Source organism: Sinohyriopsis cumingii, chromosome 8 (genome assembly GCF_028554795.1).
Source record: "Sinohyriopsis cumingii isolate HCF-2022 chromosome 8, ASM2855479v2, whole genome shotgun sequence".
In the NCBI taxonomy this organism is placed as follows: Eukaryota; Metazoa; Mollusca; class Bivalvia; order Unionida; family Unionidae; genus Sinohyriopsis; species Sinohyriopsis cumingii.
In genome coordinates this window covers 90,159,778-90,174,904 of record NC_142968.1, presented here as the reverse complement: position 1 = coordinate 90,174,904, position 15,127 = coordinate 90,159,778, and the positions used below count along the sequence as shown (strand labels likewise).

At 36.5% G+C, this 15,127-nt stretch overlaps 1 protein-coding gene across 2 annotated transcripts in view; it reads right to left on the bottom strand.

Annotated features, from left to right (window-relative positions):
• Positions 1-15,127, bottom strand: part of LOC149794121 (guanine nucleotide-binding protein G(q) subunit alpha) — a 107,970-nt gene that overhangs the window by 45,794 nt on the left and 47,049 nt on the right. For both annotated transcript variants that reach the window (XM_089968106.1, XM_089968105.1), the window contains exon 2: positions 10,869-11,053. In XM_089968106.1, the coding sequence (XP_089824232.1) occupies positions 10,869-11,053 (185 nt within the window). The remainder of the gene's footprint in view (positions 1-10,868; positions 11,054-15,127) is intronic.

Here is a 15,127-nt window from a genome sequence, read left to right as displayed (position 1 = left end):
GGATTGATTATTTGGGTGGAAACAAGAAGTTTCCTTGAACTTTTCCGGCACAGGTTTAGATTCATGACAATTCATGCCTAGTAGTACGATAACCCCAAAAGTCTGGTGGGAATATATGCAAATGGAAAAACTTAACCAAGCCTCAAGAAAAATGATGATGCTATAGAAAAAAAACATTGTCTTGCTTCCCATTAGTGTGGACACAACAAACTTTAAATAGAAAGCAAAAGGATAGACCTATAGTATGTGCTACTTTTGTTGAGAGAATTTATTATGAATCATGTTGACTTTTACACTGAAAAATTTATTAAATTTCTTAAATATAACAAGCTGTAATTTAATTTTTGTTCTTGTTCTCAAAGGTCTGAGCACCCACCATCTAACAATTTCTTCTTCCCTAGTAGTACAGCTGGATATTGGCATCTATTTTGCATCGCAATATCTATAATGATAATTGCCCTTCAATACAGTTTGTATATGCAATAGTATCATATACCTCAGTAAACCTGCAAATATACAAATTAACCTATATTTTTCTTGTATCATTGTATAAATCAATTGTAGGAACTGCTAAATCTTCAGAAGTTTTTCTTTATATTTGTGAATTTCCATAGACATTTACCAGATACACTAGAATAATTAAAAAACATGTTTAATATTGCATGCTGCAAAGAGATGCACTTGGAGCATGACAGTAAATGTGGGTGCATCTGTACAAGACCCTCATGTATCCTGTTCAATGTGCAGTGTTAAGTACACAACAGTTATCAGTTGTTGAGGTCTGGAAAGTAAGCATGTGTGCTGATGTCATTTTCCCTACCAAACAGATGAACTGCAAAAAATTCAGTGGAATGGCACATGCAAGGTCATGTTATGTTTTGTGTTGAGTTCATTTATCCTGGGAGATTTGTCTGACATTTTAAAAGATGAAGACTATGCTTTTTTTAACACAATTCTTTTGTATGAGTTACACTACAGTGGGTAACTATCAACATGAAAATAGTTTTGCTAATGTTTCTTACACCAAGAAATACACAAAGTGCCTTGTGTAGGGACACACTGGTTAGCTGACCCTGCCAACAAACCCAGCTCTAAACAATTCTGAGGGACCCGGGTCTAAATGGTCTGAAGTGCTCACCTTTACCAATCAATGCCATCTCACCTGTCAACGTGGGTTCAAGTCTCAGGCTCAGCCAATGTGGGTATGTGAGAAAGCTACCAGTAGCTTCCCATGGGCCTGTGGTTCATATTGTGTTCTTCTCCCACCAATCATACTGGCTGCCATATACAGCCTATCCTTCACAAAAAATGGCATAAAACCCGAATCAACAACAAACAACAACTAGTAATTCTGAAGGTGTCCACCATAAGATTTTACAGAGGGCTGCAGGAATAGGCGAGGGGGTGCTAAAGCCAAGATTCCTAGTCCAATCTTGCCTTACAAGTTCATTTTACCCCAAAGTTTTCTAGAAAATAATCAGTTATGTAGCCCTATGCATCTGTTCTGCATACAGATCAGTCAGCTGACATATCTCCGTGTGACAAACCTAGTTTCAGTAAAGTGTATTTTCAGTTAACTTGGCTAATAATGAAATCTCACATTCTTTGACACGTTATCATGATCATTAGCCATGACTTAAATTTTTTCTTTCTTCTTTCTGTTATTTTTACAGTTTAATTTTGCATCTTTTCCGAATTATTGTTAATTTAAAGTAATGAACTACCACAGATCCTGCAGTGCATTTATCAGCAACTGCTCATAACCTACTCTCTTTCATTCTTGTGAACTAAGCCTATTGCTTCCTTTTCAAAAATCTGAAAACGTAATATATGCAGCTAAAAACATTTCTGCCATTCGAGATTTCAATGGTTCATCTAGCCCAAGAAGTTCTTTTCTTAAAAGGAGTTTTCAAGTAGTATTTTTTCTTGGGAAACATAATTTTTGGTTTGTTTAACAGTGCATAAACAAGTACAAAAATAGTAGAAGAAAAACCTGCAACTAATCAGTGAACCACTACAGCAAGAGGATGCTACTCAATCTGATTACTAGCCATGTTGTGTCATTTTATCAATTTTATTTATTCTTTATTTTTGGAATTACGTTTTTTATTCCTCTAACAAATTTAAGGAGTTGAGAAAAATTCAGAACAATGTTCAAGATCAAACTTTATTGAAAATTCAAGAAATTCCAGATTCTTTCAAGGATGCAAAAACCTTGCTTTAAAAAGACATGCTTGTGAAGAGAACCTTGCTTTACAAAGACATGCTTGTGAGGAGAACCTTGCTTTACAAAGACATGCTTGTGAAGATAACCTTGCTTTACAAAGACATGCTTGTGAATAGATCATTTGGTCTTGTAGATTCAAACCCTTTACCTCATAGAGCATAGTTACAAAGTGCAGCTTATGAATGCAAATCCATCCACCCCTACAACATAAACACTTATGTTCCAAAGTTAAGGACTAGCTACACGTGTTAAAATGTAGCTATCACAGGGACAGGTAATTTAAATGTGGAAGAAGCAGCCTGTGATTCATTTGAAAAATAGCTTGAGAAAAAAGAAAATCACTCTTCCTCTGATTAATAGACAAAAATAACTAATTCAATCAATCATTTTAGTTGATTTTTGGTTTTAATGCCATTTTTCAGTACACAACAGACTATACATGGAAGCCAGTATATCTCGCAGAGGAAAACCTAGAAAAACCTAGGAACAACCATCAACCCACAGGAAATTACTGCCAAACTTTAACAAAATTTGTTTTTGGTAGGTCCCATTGATGAAGAAAAACTTACCCACTCCAACTGCATTGTTTACCTTTTCCAAAAAACTAAATGTTTCTCCTCCATTTAGTAATTGGGTCCAGAATTCAGATGAACATAAGTCAGATTCCTTAATTACAGGCAACATCTGAAATACATTCTCCTCTTTCCTTGGACATTGTGTGAGTAACATGTGTGCCATGAGCGCTCACCAATACTGCGCTTTCAGTTTTGTCTGTTAATGTATGTCATTCATATCTTCCAACATTTTAGTGCTGAATTTGCATTTTTTTCACCAGTCCTTAAATTATGAGTGATTTTTGTGTTTCATCTTAAAAAGATTTTTGTGCTTTGCTCAACAGGAGGTGCTTCTATTCGTTGTTAACTTCTTTGTAATCAGTATTAAATATTACCTGTCCTTGGTTTAATTATAAAATGAACATGCATGTGCCTTCAGTAAGAGAGTAACACTCTTAAAATCGAGAATATTGGCTGCCCTTTGCATGCCACACACAACCTCTTGCCGTGCCACCTTGTGGCATGCGTGCCATAGGATGACGACCACGTGCCACCTTGTGGCATGCGTGCCATAGGTTGACAAACCTGGAGTTATACCTTCCTAGCTGGGATGAGCAATGATCTCTCAAGTCAGATATCACCACATGCCCATCACCAGGACCCAAGCTCCAAACACAGTCACATGCCAGTCAAACAACCAGACATCTGGGCTTGATCAGTCAGTCTAGGGACAGGGATCAGAAAGATAATATCCAGTTAGTTTGTTACTGTCCAATCCTTATGTGGATAGAAAGTTTTATTTTGCTCACTTGTCTGGGGAAGGAAAGTGAATTGGCATCCCCCTTTCCCTACAGCATATGGAGAACCTCCTTTACCTGTTTGCAAGTTTTCTTATACCCAAAAGCCCACCCCATAGCATCATGGTTATTCCTGCCTTGGTTTCAGCGTATGGTGTACATGATCGACAGGGACCTGCTCAGTCGTCACCACTGGTCTCTTTCTTTCATGGCTGCTGAGAAGAGACCAGCAGTCACATTATCCTAACAGAACAGGTAAGTTCCATGACATAACAATAATCTGATCTCTCCATCTCCATAAAGGGATGCTGGTTAGGACAGTCCTGTTTCGCTTGAAAGGTCTCTGGATGATGTTGCCCTTTCCATTCTAGTGGACACAAGTTCCCAAAAGAGCCAGTTGCAGAAGAGGGAAAAAATATATTTAATGGGTAAAGTTTGACGATGTCACCAAATCTGAATATTCCTTGTGTATTTAATCATTTGTGCATCATTATTGTACACAATTTCAAAATTAGCCATTCCCTGACAATTTGTAAGAAATTTCCAAAACCCTTGTTAAAGAGAAAACAAATACACAAATTCCTCAAAGGAATTGATGCTTTATTGGGCAGAAACAACTGATCATTTCTTCCAATTAACTGTAAAGTGTGAAATCATATCGACATTTTTCTGTGAGCACACACACTGCATGTCAGCTTGGCACCATTTTCATTTATGGCAAAGTAGAGCTCATTACACATCTGTTGTGAAAACCCATGTCCTAATGAACATCTATTCAGGGATGGTAGTCACATCAAGATTTTTAAGTTAGTGTGGCAGCTATATTGGATGTGTCACTGGCACCATTTTTATTTAGGACTTGGCAAAAATCTCATTGATTATTAAAATTCCAAGATAGAAGACTGTCATTATAGCAGCCTTACTAGATGTATGACTGGCACCATGTTCATTTAAGTTCAACTAGGTAACATTACAAGTCTACAGGTGAAAACCCCATATTGATTCAACTATCCATCTGGACTGAAGAAAATATTTTCTCAAGGTTACATTCCATTCTAGAGCAGTAACGGCAATAATTTCAAGGTGGCTGCTAGAGTGGCCATATTAGGTGTTAAATCAGCCCCATATTCAATTAAGACCTGGTTTTCATTAAGTTTTCTTGTGAGAGCAGCTCAACATGACTTTTTATTCAAGCAGAGTAATGATAACAAGATTTATAAGATTGCTGCCATAGTGGCAATCGGATTGGCACCACTTTTATTTAGGACTATGTAAATGTCATAAAAGTAAATGTCATAAGAAGTCTTTTAGTGAAAACTTGCGGTGATGCAACAATCCATTCAGGAGAACCAGCAATTTGATTATCAAGATTGGTGCTGTGTTGACCATATTGGGCTTCATACTGGCACCATTCTACTAAGGATCAACAAGACATCATAGAAAATCATTTTAGTGAAAACCCTATGTTGATAGGACCATCTATTCAGCAGGAGTAGCCTTAACAAAACTTTCTAAATGGCCGATGTGGTGGAAATTTTTAAGGATCTGATTAACATCTTTTTCATATAGGACCAACTAGCCATTGTAATTCTTAATGCAAATCCTGTTTTGATATGACAATCCATTCAGGAGGAATACTGATCACAAAATTTTCAAGACAGCTACCATGGCAAACATTCTACATCATATTAGCACCATTATTTTAGGACCAACTAGACATTAAAAGTCTTTTAGTGAATACCTCGTGTTGATATTGACAATGAGGAATAGCAATAACAAGATTTACAGGCTGACAGACAGGCACTTGTTTCATTTAGGACTCACTAGACATCATATATTATTTTAGTGTAAAGCCCATCCTGATAGTACCATCGATTCTGATGAGGTAGCTATAACAAGATTTCTACGATGGCCATTGTTACAGCTATGCTGGATGTCCGAGCAGCAAAGTGTCATTTAGGATCAAGTATACCATGGGATGAAAAGTTTCAAGGCAATCCTCTGAGTAGTAAAGAAAGGGCAGGAGTAAGATACTTGCTCTAGTGAATGATGGATGATGTACAAACCATCCCAGAAGTTCTTCTGGACTATAACCATCGTATTTGGAAAACTAGTTGGGAAAAAAAATCTGAGCCCTGCTGCTCAACACCACTGAAACTTTTTTTATAGTGACACAAAATGCAGCTTTTAAGGGGCGGGTGTGAGAAAAAAATCTGATTCATACAATACTCACCTGTAGCTAGTGAGTAGCTGGCAACTTTTGGGGCAGAAAATACCCAGACTGCATAATGAGAATCTGTCCTACCATTTAGGCAAACCAAAAGATTCTAAAACACGAGACTGCCAGTGGTCCAACCCATAGACACCTTGCCCATGCACACTGTCCATCATTCTTTTTAGTATGGAAAAGATTATAGTGGGACATTAGTGCGAGAGGAAGAAATTTGTTAATAGCGACAGATATGTATTACATCATTAAAATGTGTTTTATTCCCCATCTCCCAAACTACATTTAAGTATCAGTAATACAAAACCTGTTGCTACTGCATAGCAGAATTTGTTGTCAGTCCTGTGGGAGGCCTATGATACCACAACAGGCCTATAGAACAGAAGACTACTGCCAGACAGTATCAAACAAGAATCAGCTATGACAATCGGACACAAGGAAAATATACTTTAAATTTCGTGAGATTAAGAGCAAAGGCAGAAGGAGGAGAATTTAGTGTGAAATTGCAGAAAGTGGATTTGATCACACCTTACAGATACTAATGAGTTTGACAGGCCCAAAAGGTAGCAACAGCATGAACCATATGAGCTAAATTTCATGAATGAAAGGGCCGTTTCTGGATTGGAGTGATAACCTCTTCTGATAGGAAAAGCAATCCACCTGATCTGTGGAAAGTGAAAGATCAGCCAAACACATAGAGAGGAAAAGACATTTCCTACCATTTCTTCTCCATATGAAGCTGCCAAATAAAAGCATAAAGCATTATTCATTTCAGCAACAAGTGGAGAGATCAATTATGAACAATTATCAAAGTACTGTTGTTAATGGTGGGTTCATAATGGGAGCTATTAAGTACAATATGCCAAGTCAGGGGGCTTCGTGTGATGAAAACACACAGCTTTCCCATGCTGGTATTGATGTCATCTTTTGATGCTAATCCTTGTCAATATTTTATAACAGTGTCACTGCCTTTATTTCTGAAAGATCCACTGAAGTTAAGTCTTTTTTAGGTGAGACCATTCAATTTTCTAACGGGAGGAGGGGGATGCCTGAAAACAACTGCCTTATTCAGATCTGTAATCTAAAAAACAAAATACATTATTCCATTCCTTATTTTCGTATCTCATGATGAAAGGAAAAACTAAACCTGGTCAGAAAGAACATTCCAACCTCATATATGAATTGATCAGTCCCTTGTCAATAGATATGCAGTCAGAAATGAACTAGTTCAAAGTTGTGTGTATTAGCCATGTGACTGTGCCATTAATGCATAAGGACTAATCATGTGGTTCACATTACAGTTGAAATTCAACATTTTTGGTATTTCTGGTTGTGTTTTTTAAAATAAGCATCATCAATTTGAAACTGAATTGTCCATATCTCAGAGGATTAGTTTTCATCTGGAATCATAGGATAAATTTATGCTGTTTAAGAAAGGTCAGCAAGGTCTGTCTGCACATCAAGTTAGCATACAAAGTTTGTTCAGGTTTATATGAATGAAGCAGAAGCATTAAATTATTACAAAATAAGCGAGTTCACGATAATATACTGTGTGCCGCCATATTTGTTGTGATGTCACGAGTCAAAGGTCACAGGGACCCAACCGGTACACCCTCATTCATAAAGCCATTTAACAGGAGTGAACGATGTCTTTTAACGGTGAGAATTTGTCTTCTGACACTACAGAAACATGGAAAGTCGACAGCTTGAATGTGTTTTTGAAGAAAAGGGGGCTTTCGACAGTGGGGACAAAAAAGGAATTAGTTGCTCGAGTATTTGTAGCGAGTGAACAAAAGCTACCCTTAGTACCAACTCAGGAAGAAGTTGACAGAGAAAAAGGACGAGTACAAATCACTTTTGATGACAGAAGATGGGTATTTACCTGACCCTATGCTACTGAAACCAAATGAGTGGACAGGTGAGAAAGATGGAATGACAATGTGGCCACCCATCATGTATTGGGACATTGCAAAATTTCTCAAGCTAACGGGACAGCCAGATGAACTTTCAAACCAACATATGGGCGAGTACAAGGAAGGAAAGGCATACAGCTATTACACATCATATTGGCTCCAGGAAATATTTTATCACCCAATACAGAATATCTCAACATACTGTTTTCTTGCTGCTTTCTGCAAGCCATCTCAACATCTAAATTCAGAGCCACACAAGGTTTGGATTTGTGCAGAGAAGAAATCTGGTGCTGTCAGAAGTGCTTACTGTACATGTTTTGCTCGGTGAGTGAACTGAATTTATACTTCTTTATCTAACCATTTTTGTTTCCTTTGCTGTTGTCACAGAGAGAGAGAGAGAGAGAGAGAGAGAGATGAATGTAGATGGTACAATATGAAATATAGAGGTTTTGCATGCTGCCATATGAAAGTAGAGTATCAGTGAAATTTTCTGCTGCCTACCATTCATACATTGTGACATATGGTGCAATCTACTCGATAGCAAGAGAATACATTATGGGTCCTTTTGACCTTTAACCCAGATACAGCTGTGAAATTTCTGCGCATGCAAAGTAATTTTTCGTGAACTCGCTTATAGTTGATCAACCTCTTCTTAATATTCATGTACTGAATATACACGACTAAAATTATTTTGTTATTGTCCAAATATATGACTGAAATAAATAAAGATGACTGATTCTTCAAATGGTATCCAGTTGTAAATCATTCTTGACTTCTCCGTCTTCCATAACTGGTCTTGATTGATTAGTTGTTCAAATATTAATCAGTAAAGTTGACCAACACATCCATGGTGGAGTTGCCATTGGCGTGCCTGCCAAGGTAAGGTTGTGACTTTTACTTCTTAATCCTTCAAGCATGGAGTGAAGTGGAGGGGATTAAGTACCCCACTGAAAAACCTGGGAGATTGGAAAAATTTCATTATCTCTACTCTATCTACCAAGTTAGCCCCTACCCTGGGTTTAGGCTCTATGAAACCCATTCAAAACTGTTCCATAGAATCTGGGATGAAAGAATGGCCAATATTCAGTGAGGGTATACGCATGTATATTCTTTTATCTGTGAACATCCCGACACTGGAAACAGTATAATAGCTTAACTCGACTTCATAGCGGTGAAATGAAGAAGGACTTTGATCTGGAAATGGGCCAATCAATTAAAGCTATGGTGCACATGATGGGTATTATCATTTTTCCTTCATTCTCTGTGTTGTTGTCTTTAATTTTACACCTGTAAAATGTAACAATCTGATGTCAAAGGGTATAGTCAGGCAATTATGCTTAATGTAACATTCTGGTGTCATGCAATTATCTTTTGCTTCTCTCAAGTCAAGCCATAACTGGGACAACACAGACTGGGCTGACCAGATAGACTGCTATGGGAGTGGACCTGTATTTTTATGCATATATCCAGTGGATTTTACATGCACCTCACCCATCCATATAGGCTACATTAGTTCTTTTCACACAGCTGGTAGTCATCAGCTGATTTCTAAATATACAGATGTAATTTTTACTAATTTTGTTATAATGTTTAAAAGTTTAAGTTAATCAGAATGACAACAGAAGCACAGGGTTCACATCACTGCCTACCATTTACCTTCAAATCATGCATGTTACTATATAATCCTACAAGGGAGGATTCTAATCTCTCTTCTCAAGACCTATTTAAAAATCAACGCTGATATTTCAAGCTAAACTTTTCACAGCATAATAAATTTGGTACTCGGGCATTTAACTTTGCATACCTGCACAAGATCTGACTTACTACATACACATATCTAATATTCTTCACTGCTGTTATACTAGTGTCCAATCCATCAGTTTTAACAGAAATATTGACATAAACCTTACAAATGTTTATTCAGAAAGTTCATTGTAGCTGCTGTAACTGAAGCTCTCATCTGACTGATCAATGAAAATGTCTATTACTGTTGTAATATGTGCTTCAGTCATCTCCAAGTTTCCTGCATCATCATCTTTCCCTCAACACCATCAACAGACTGCTGCTGCTTCATAAGTTGTCCACTTTGGCCTTGATTAATCCAAAGCATTTGGTTGCTGATGCAAGTTTACTTCAAGCAGTTACAACCCATTTGCATGTATCAGTGTACACTGATGGGGATCTTGGCACATAAGGTTGGTTCATGTGAGATTATGTTAGGGATTATAACAGTGATTGGGGTATACTAAATATTTTTTTTACACAATTATTGGGGTAAATGCATGAGCATGTTTATATGCATGGGATGGGTTTTTGTGTGAAAATATGATAATCTAACTTCATATTTGTGCTAACATAAGATCTATGCAACAAGTCTATGAACAGCAAAAAAGTATTTTGTTAACCCTTTACCTAATGCAAGCGTCTTTGGACGCCTCTACTCCATTCGCATGGAAGAACCTTTTGATGCATACTGTAACATCAGCCATTTTGAGCTGGTTTGCACAGCGCCACCTTCAGGGACCCCCCCCCCATATTAGATACTACATTCATTTCTGCGAATGACAATTACATCAGATCACGGTTTATGCGCTGATCGATATCTGCTATTTAATGTAACTGGGTCATAATCTCCACTATCCAAAATGATGGTCGCGGATTTCATTCAGTACTTACGATGTTTTCACGATTAGAATCACAACTATGAAAGATTCAATAACTTAGGTAAAGGCTCTGATACTGATGTAGGCAGCAATTAGTTTTTATAAATTATCAAATTCAGATGACTTTGTGATGTAGACGCAGATGAAAAAACAGACATGACAGTGAACGAGTTCTCTCAAGATTTTAAAGCACATAAAAAATTCTTCCGTGGCAAATAATTACACAGTTATAACAATCAGACTTTACTCTTAAATTTTTCCACATATAATAGATGTGAACCATAAATGTAAAATGGTTAAAATTGATGTTAAACATACACTATATTGCGTAACAGTTCACAGGCAGGCCTATGAGTAGGAGTCAACTAGGCAACAGGTATTCTATTTATAGCGCATCACTTTGTAACTATGCTCTATCAGGTAAAGGGTTAAACTATATTCAGCAGCACTGTACACCAACACAAGTGTAGTACGATCAATCTTTTACCTCATTTGCCGGATTCTTGTAGGAAATCTTCAATGTGTCCATGGCACGTATCATGGCGTTCATGGCCATAAAGATATTTTGGTACACCAGCTTGATAAAGCTGCGCTTGTCTTCATCTGAGTAGCCTGAGCCATGGATAATTCTCATCTGCTTTATGAAGGTTGACTTCCCACTCTCTCCTGTACCTGGTGGAAAAAGAACACAAGCATTAAAACTGACCTTTAACATAAAACATGAACTTGTAAATAAATTGGCAAGGGCAAGAATTATATGCCCCCAACACAATGATGGCAGGGTGCATAAACAGTGACTCAAAATAACTGCCTGAGAATACGGTTATGTCCTGAATGAAATTTGTGCCAACTTTGCAACTAATGTGGCCACCAGAAAGGTTCATTGCCAATAGAATCAGATTGTCAGCACTGTTTGAAATAACGCTGATCATAGGTGTACAATGCATTCATGTACATGGATTTATTTACATACATAAGCCATGAATCTATTTGTTGACTACTGGTGTTGACTGCAATGGGTGGGGGGTGATCACTAGTGATCTATATGACATTTTTACCCTTTCAAACCAAATTCTCAGCATGAATATGGATGCTATGAACTGGAGGCAGTAGACATTTAGGCTTCAGAGGCTGTAAAATCCTTATTTATTCTAAGGTAAATAATACTGTCATGTGTTCGGGGTTTTTTACTGCAATGATGCTTATTCATTTAACTTCCAGTCTATTAAATTTCTGAAGCATTATGTTCATACATGTTAATTTTGACCAGAATCGACAAAAGATAATGACACAAAAAGCACACTAATAGCAGATTAATAACCCAATTAATTATAAAATTCTTGTGAAATGCAAAATTATTTACTAAATATCAAATTACATTTTTACGCATTTTGAAATAAAGAGCAAACTCAAATATTTCTAAATTTTGTTAGTTGAGGAATTCCAAAATGAAGATAAATGCAGATTTTAAAAATCTCTCTAATTATCAATGCCAGTTTCCATGTTAGCAATAAAAACTATGGGTAACATCAAGTGAAAGTTACTGTGCATAATCTCTTGTGCTTGCATGCAATAAACACATTTTATTATAAGGAAAGATGCCTCTTTTTTTAAATACAAAACTGAAAACCTGAAGCATAATGGAGCTTTCACAAACATGTCACAGATTTGTGTTTCAGAGACAGATGTACATTATATGTGCTACATTGAAAGATTAATTAATACAAATTTCATACGGTTTGTTATGTATACCAATTTTGTGAAAACATAATATAACTTAATCATATTGTGTCGCACAGCCCATATTATGCATGCAATTTTCTTTTCTCCACAAGCAAAAAAACATCCCATTTCATTCTGAAATTATTGTTTCTACAGAAATACATCAATGCTAAGAAATAAGAATGAAGTTTTGCAATATCATAACTTTACAGCTGTCATAATAAATTCTTCAAAAACTATAATCTTCGTAGTTTTAACCCTTTAGCTACTCACTGCTGCTAAGACTAATGAAGCTAGGTGCTATGGTGAATACTAAAGCATCATCTTGGTTGAGACTACCGAAGCTAGTTGCTATGGTGAATACTAAAGCATCACCTTGGTTGACATTAATGAGACTTGTTGCTATGGTGAATACTAAAGCACTACCATGGCTAACTACAGAAACTGACAGCAAAAACATGGTTTTATTTATTTTCATCATCTCACTAGTTATTGCAGGATTTCAATGAAATAAAAACAACCAGCTTAAATTGTATAGTATATCTGTTAATTATATATTTCCACCTTGACATACCAGTACTCCTAAATCAAATCATACAAAAAATCAGTCATACATATTATTTTATATTTGCATGTAAAATATGAATGAAATCCACACCCCAATTATAAAGTAGAGAGTGGTACCTCAGATAAATGTACTTGGCACTGCCTACATCGATATAGCTCTGTTAGGGTACTTCCACAATTTATAGCAAGAACTTGTACTACATTTGATTTTGGTCTGCAGTATCAACCCTCTTTTGATTTTAAAATAATAGTTTTCAACTTTTGGATATGTTACTTCTTTTGTCACCTGTTTTTATGTTGTAGAGTTTCACTGGATAGCTGTGTGGAATCCATGTTAATAAAGAATATATGGACAAACTTCTTGTCTTTCCTGGCAACACACGACCAAGTCCTGTTTTTGCATATTTTCATGTCCCACTGTCTTTTTAATCCACTGGAATATTTTTTAAAGGGTCTGGCATTCCTTTCTTACTTGCTTGGACAACAGAAGAGTACATTCTAACATTAATCTTCAAACAAATTGGGCTTTTGAGATAACTGTCCATATATAGATACAGTGGTTCTTGTCTTTCAACATGCTGGTCTGTAATCCTTGTTTTTTCTCTTTCCCTTGTTGTCCGTCAGGCTTTTCAACACACACACACTTGAAATTCATGGACATGGCCAGTTTGGAGATAGACTCTTTCCAAGATTTTTTTACTTCCAAATTAGGTGAGTTTTGCCATGGCATGTATTGTTTAAGTGATAGTCTTCCTTTATAAGCAATCATGCCTTCGTCAAACTTACTTATTTTTGGGAGGGTCATAATCTTCCTAGCATTTCTCCATGAGGTTTTGTATAGCAAATCTTGTTATGTCCTGTTTGGCCTCCAGGTGTCTAAATGCTTGTCATCAATGACATGGAAATATCTGCCCTTTTTAAAAAATCTCTGGTCATAATCTGTGGTATTCCTGGGATCCCAAAATATATAGATGTCATTCAGTCCAGCCAAGAGAATATATGGGTTTCTGCCTAATGTTCATGACAATGCCAATTCCAAGAAATACCCATATATCTGTGATGCGGTATCATACAATATCAGGTCTTGCTTTTGTTCCCCCCATTTTGATGGTGTATGGCAAAAGAAATATATATGTTTCATGTAGGCTTTTGCTAGTACATTTTGCTCCAGGTTAAATAGAAGAAATTTTTTAATAATTCTTTTTCACAAAAACAACTGATTTGTACATATAATTGACCCCGTTTTCCCAGTACCTGAAGTACATTCTTTATAATAATTACAATATATGACACATGCTGTTTAACTATTATAATCTGACCAAAAAATAGATTAACCATTGTAACTTTTTGTTGGCAAGGCTGGCTCAGACTTATCAATAATCAGATTGAAAAAGTATAGAAAAATGGTATTCTAAAGTGGAAACTTTTTGCTTTTTATTTAAACATATATATTTTTTCTTCACAAATAATAGGGATAATCACAACAAGCTATGAATTGTCCATTAAAAAATAAATAATGGGAGATGGCTCCCCCAATAAAAGTTGCAACATTCAAGATCAGTCTATGACTTTCATAACGACCTTCAATTCGGTTACTAAGTATCTATGCTTTATAAAATTATTTTATGAGTTTTGAAATATTCTACCTAATTATGTTAAATCAAAACCAATTTAAGCTCTGACAGTTTCAGGAGGCCTCTTTCTTTTAAGGATACTGTCTAACATGGATAATCCTAAAATCAGTTCAAGTCATATGCACTTATTTTTGTATGCCCTTATTGAGTGTGTGTGTGTGTGTGTGTGTGCTTGATTTGGATTTTTAACATAGCTTTTAACAAATTTAGTCTTATCGCTACAATGTCTGCAGTGTGGCAGTTTACAGGGATGTCTAGCACTGGAACATCATGCTGCAGACATTTAGCACGATGTTCCACCAAGTCACATTATCCAGCCACTAGGCCAACCAGTCCTAACATTAACCTCTTATGCTGAGTACCTAGCAAGTCAGCTCTAGTCAATAACGAGTCAAGCGATCAAGTTTTCACTATAAAATTGTGGATGCCCAGTCAATCATGTGGAACTCCCTCAAAGATTCTATTACAGCCGTAGTTTATCCCTCATTGATTTTATTACATTTAGTAACAAGATGATACAGTAAACAGACTGAACAATCCCAATGCAGCAAATCCTATCCTGACATATAGGACTGTCAAATGTTTAGTGAACATCTACCAGGTACCCATCAATCCCAGTGACAGGCTAATCTGGTACCAGATCAATGGGAAATGGTAATGCCTAACCTGAACCCTAAGATCTCCTTTACTAAAACCCCGGGTGAAAATCCATTCATTTGTTTTACCCATTCTTGATTTTAACTCGTTAACCCCCGTCACCACGATAACTTGTACTTTACCTCGCTCATGTCCCAAGTGCCATGATAAGGTGACTTAGTTTACC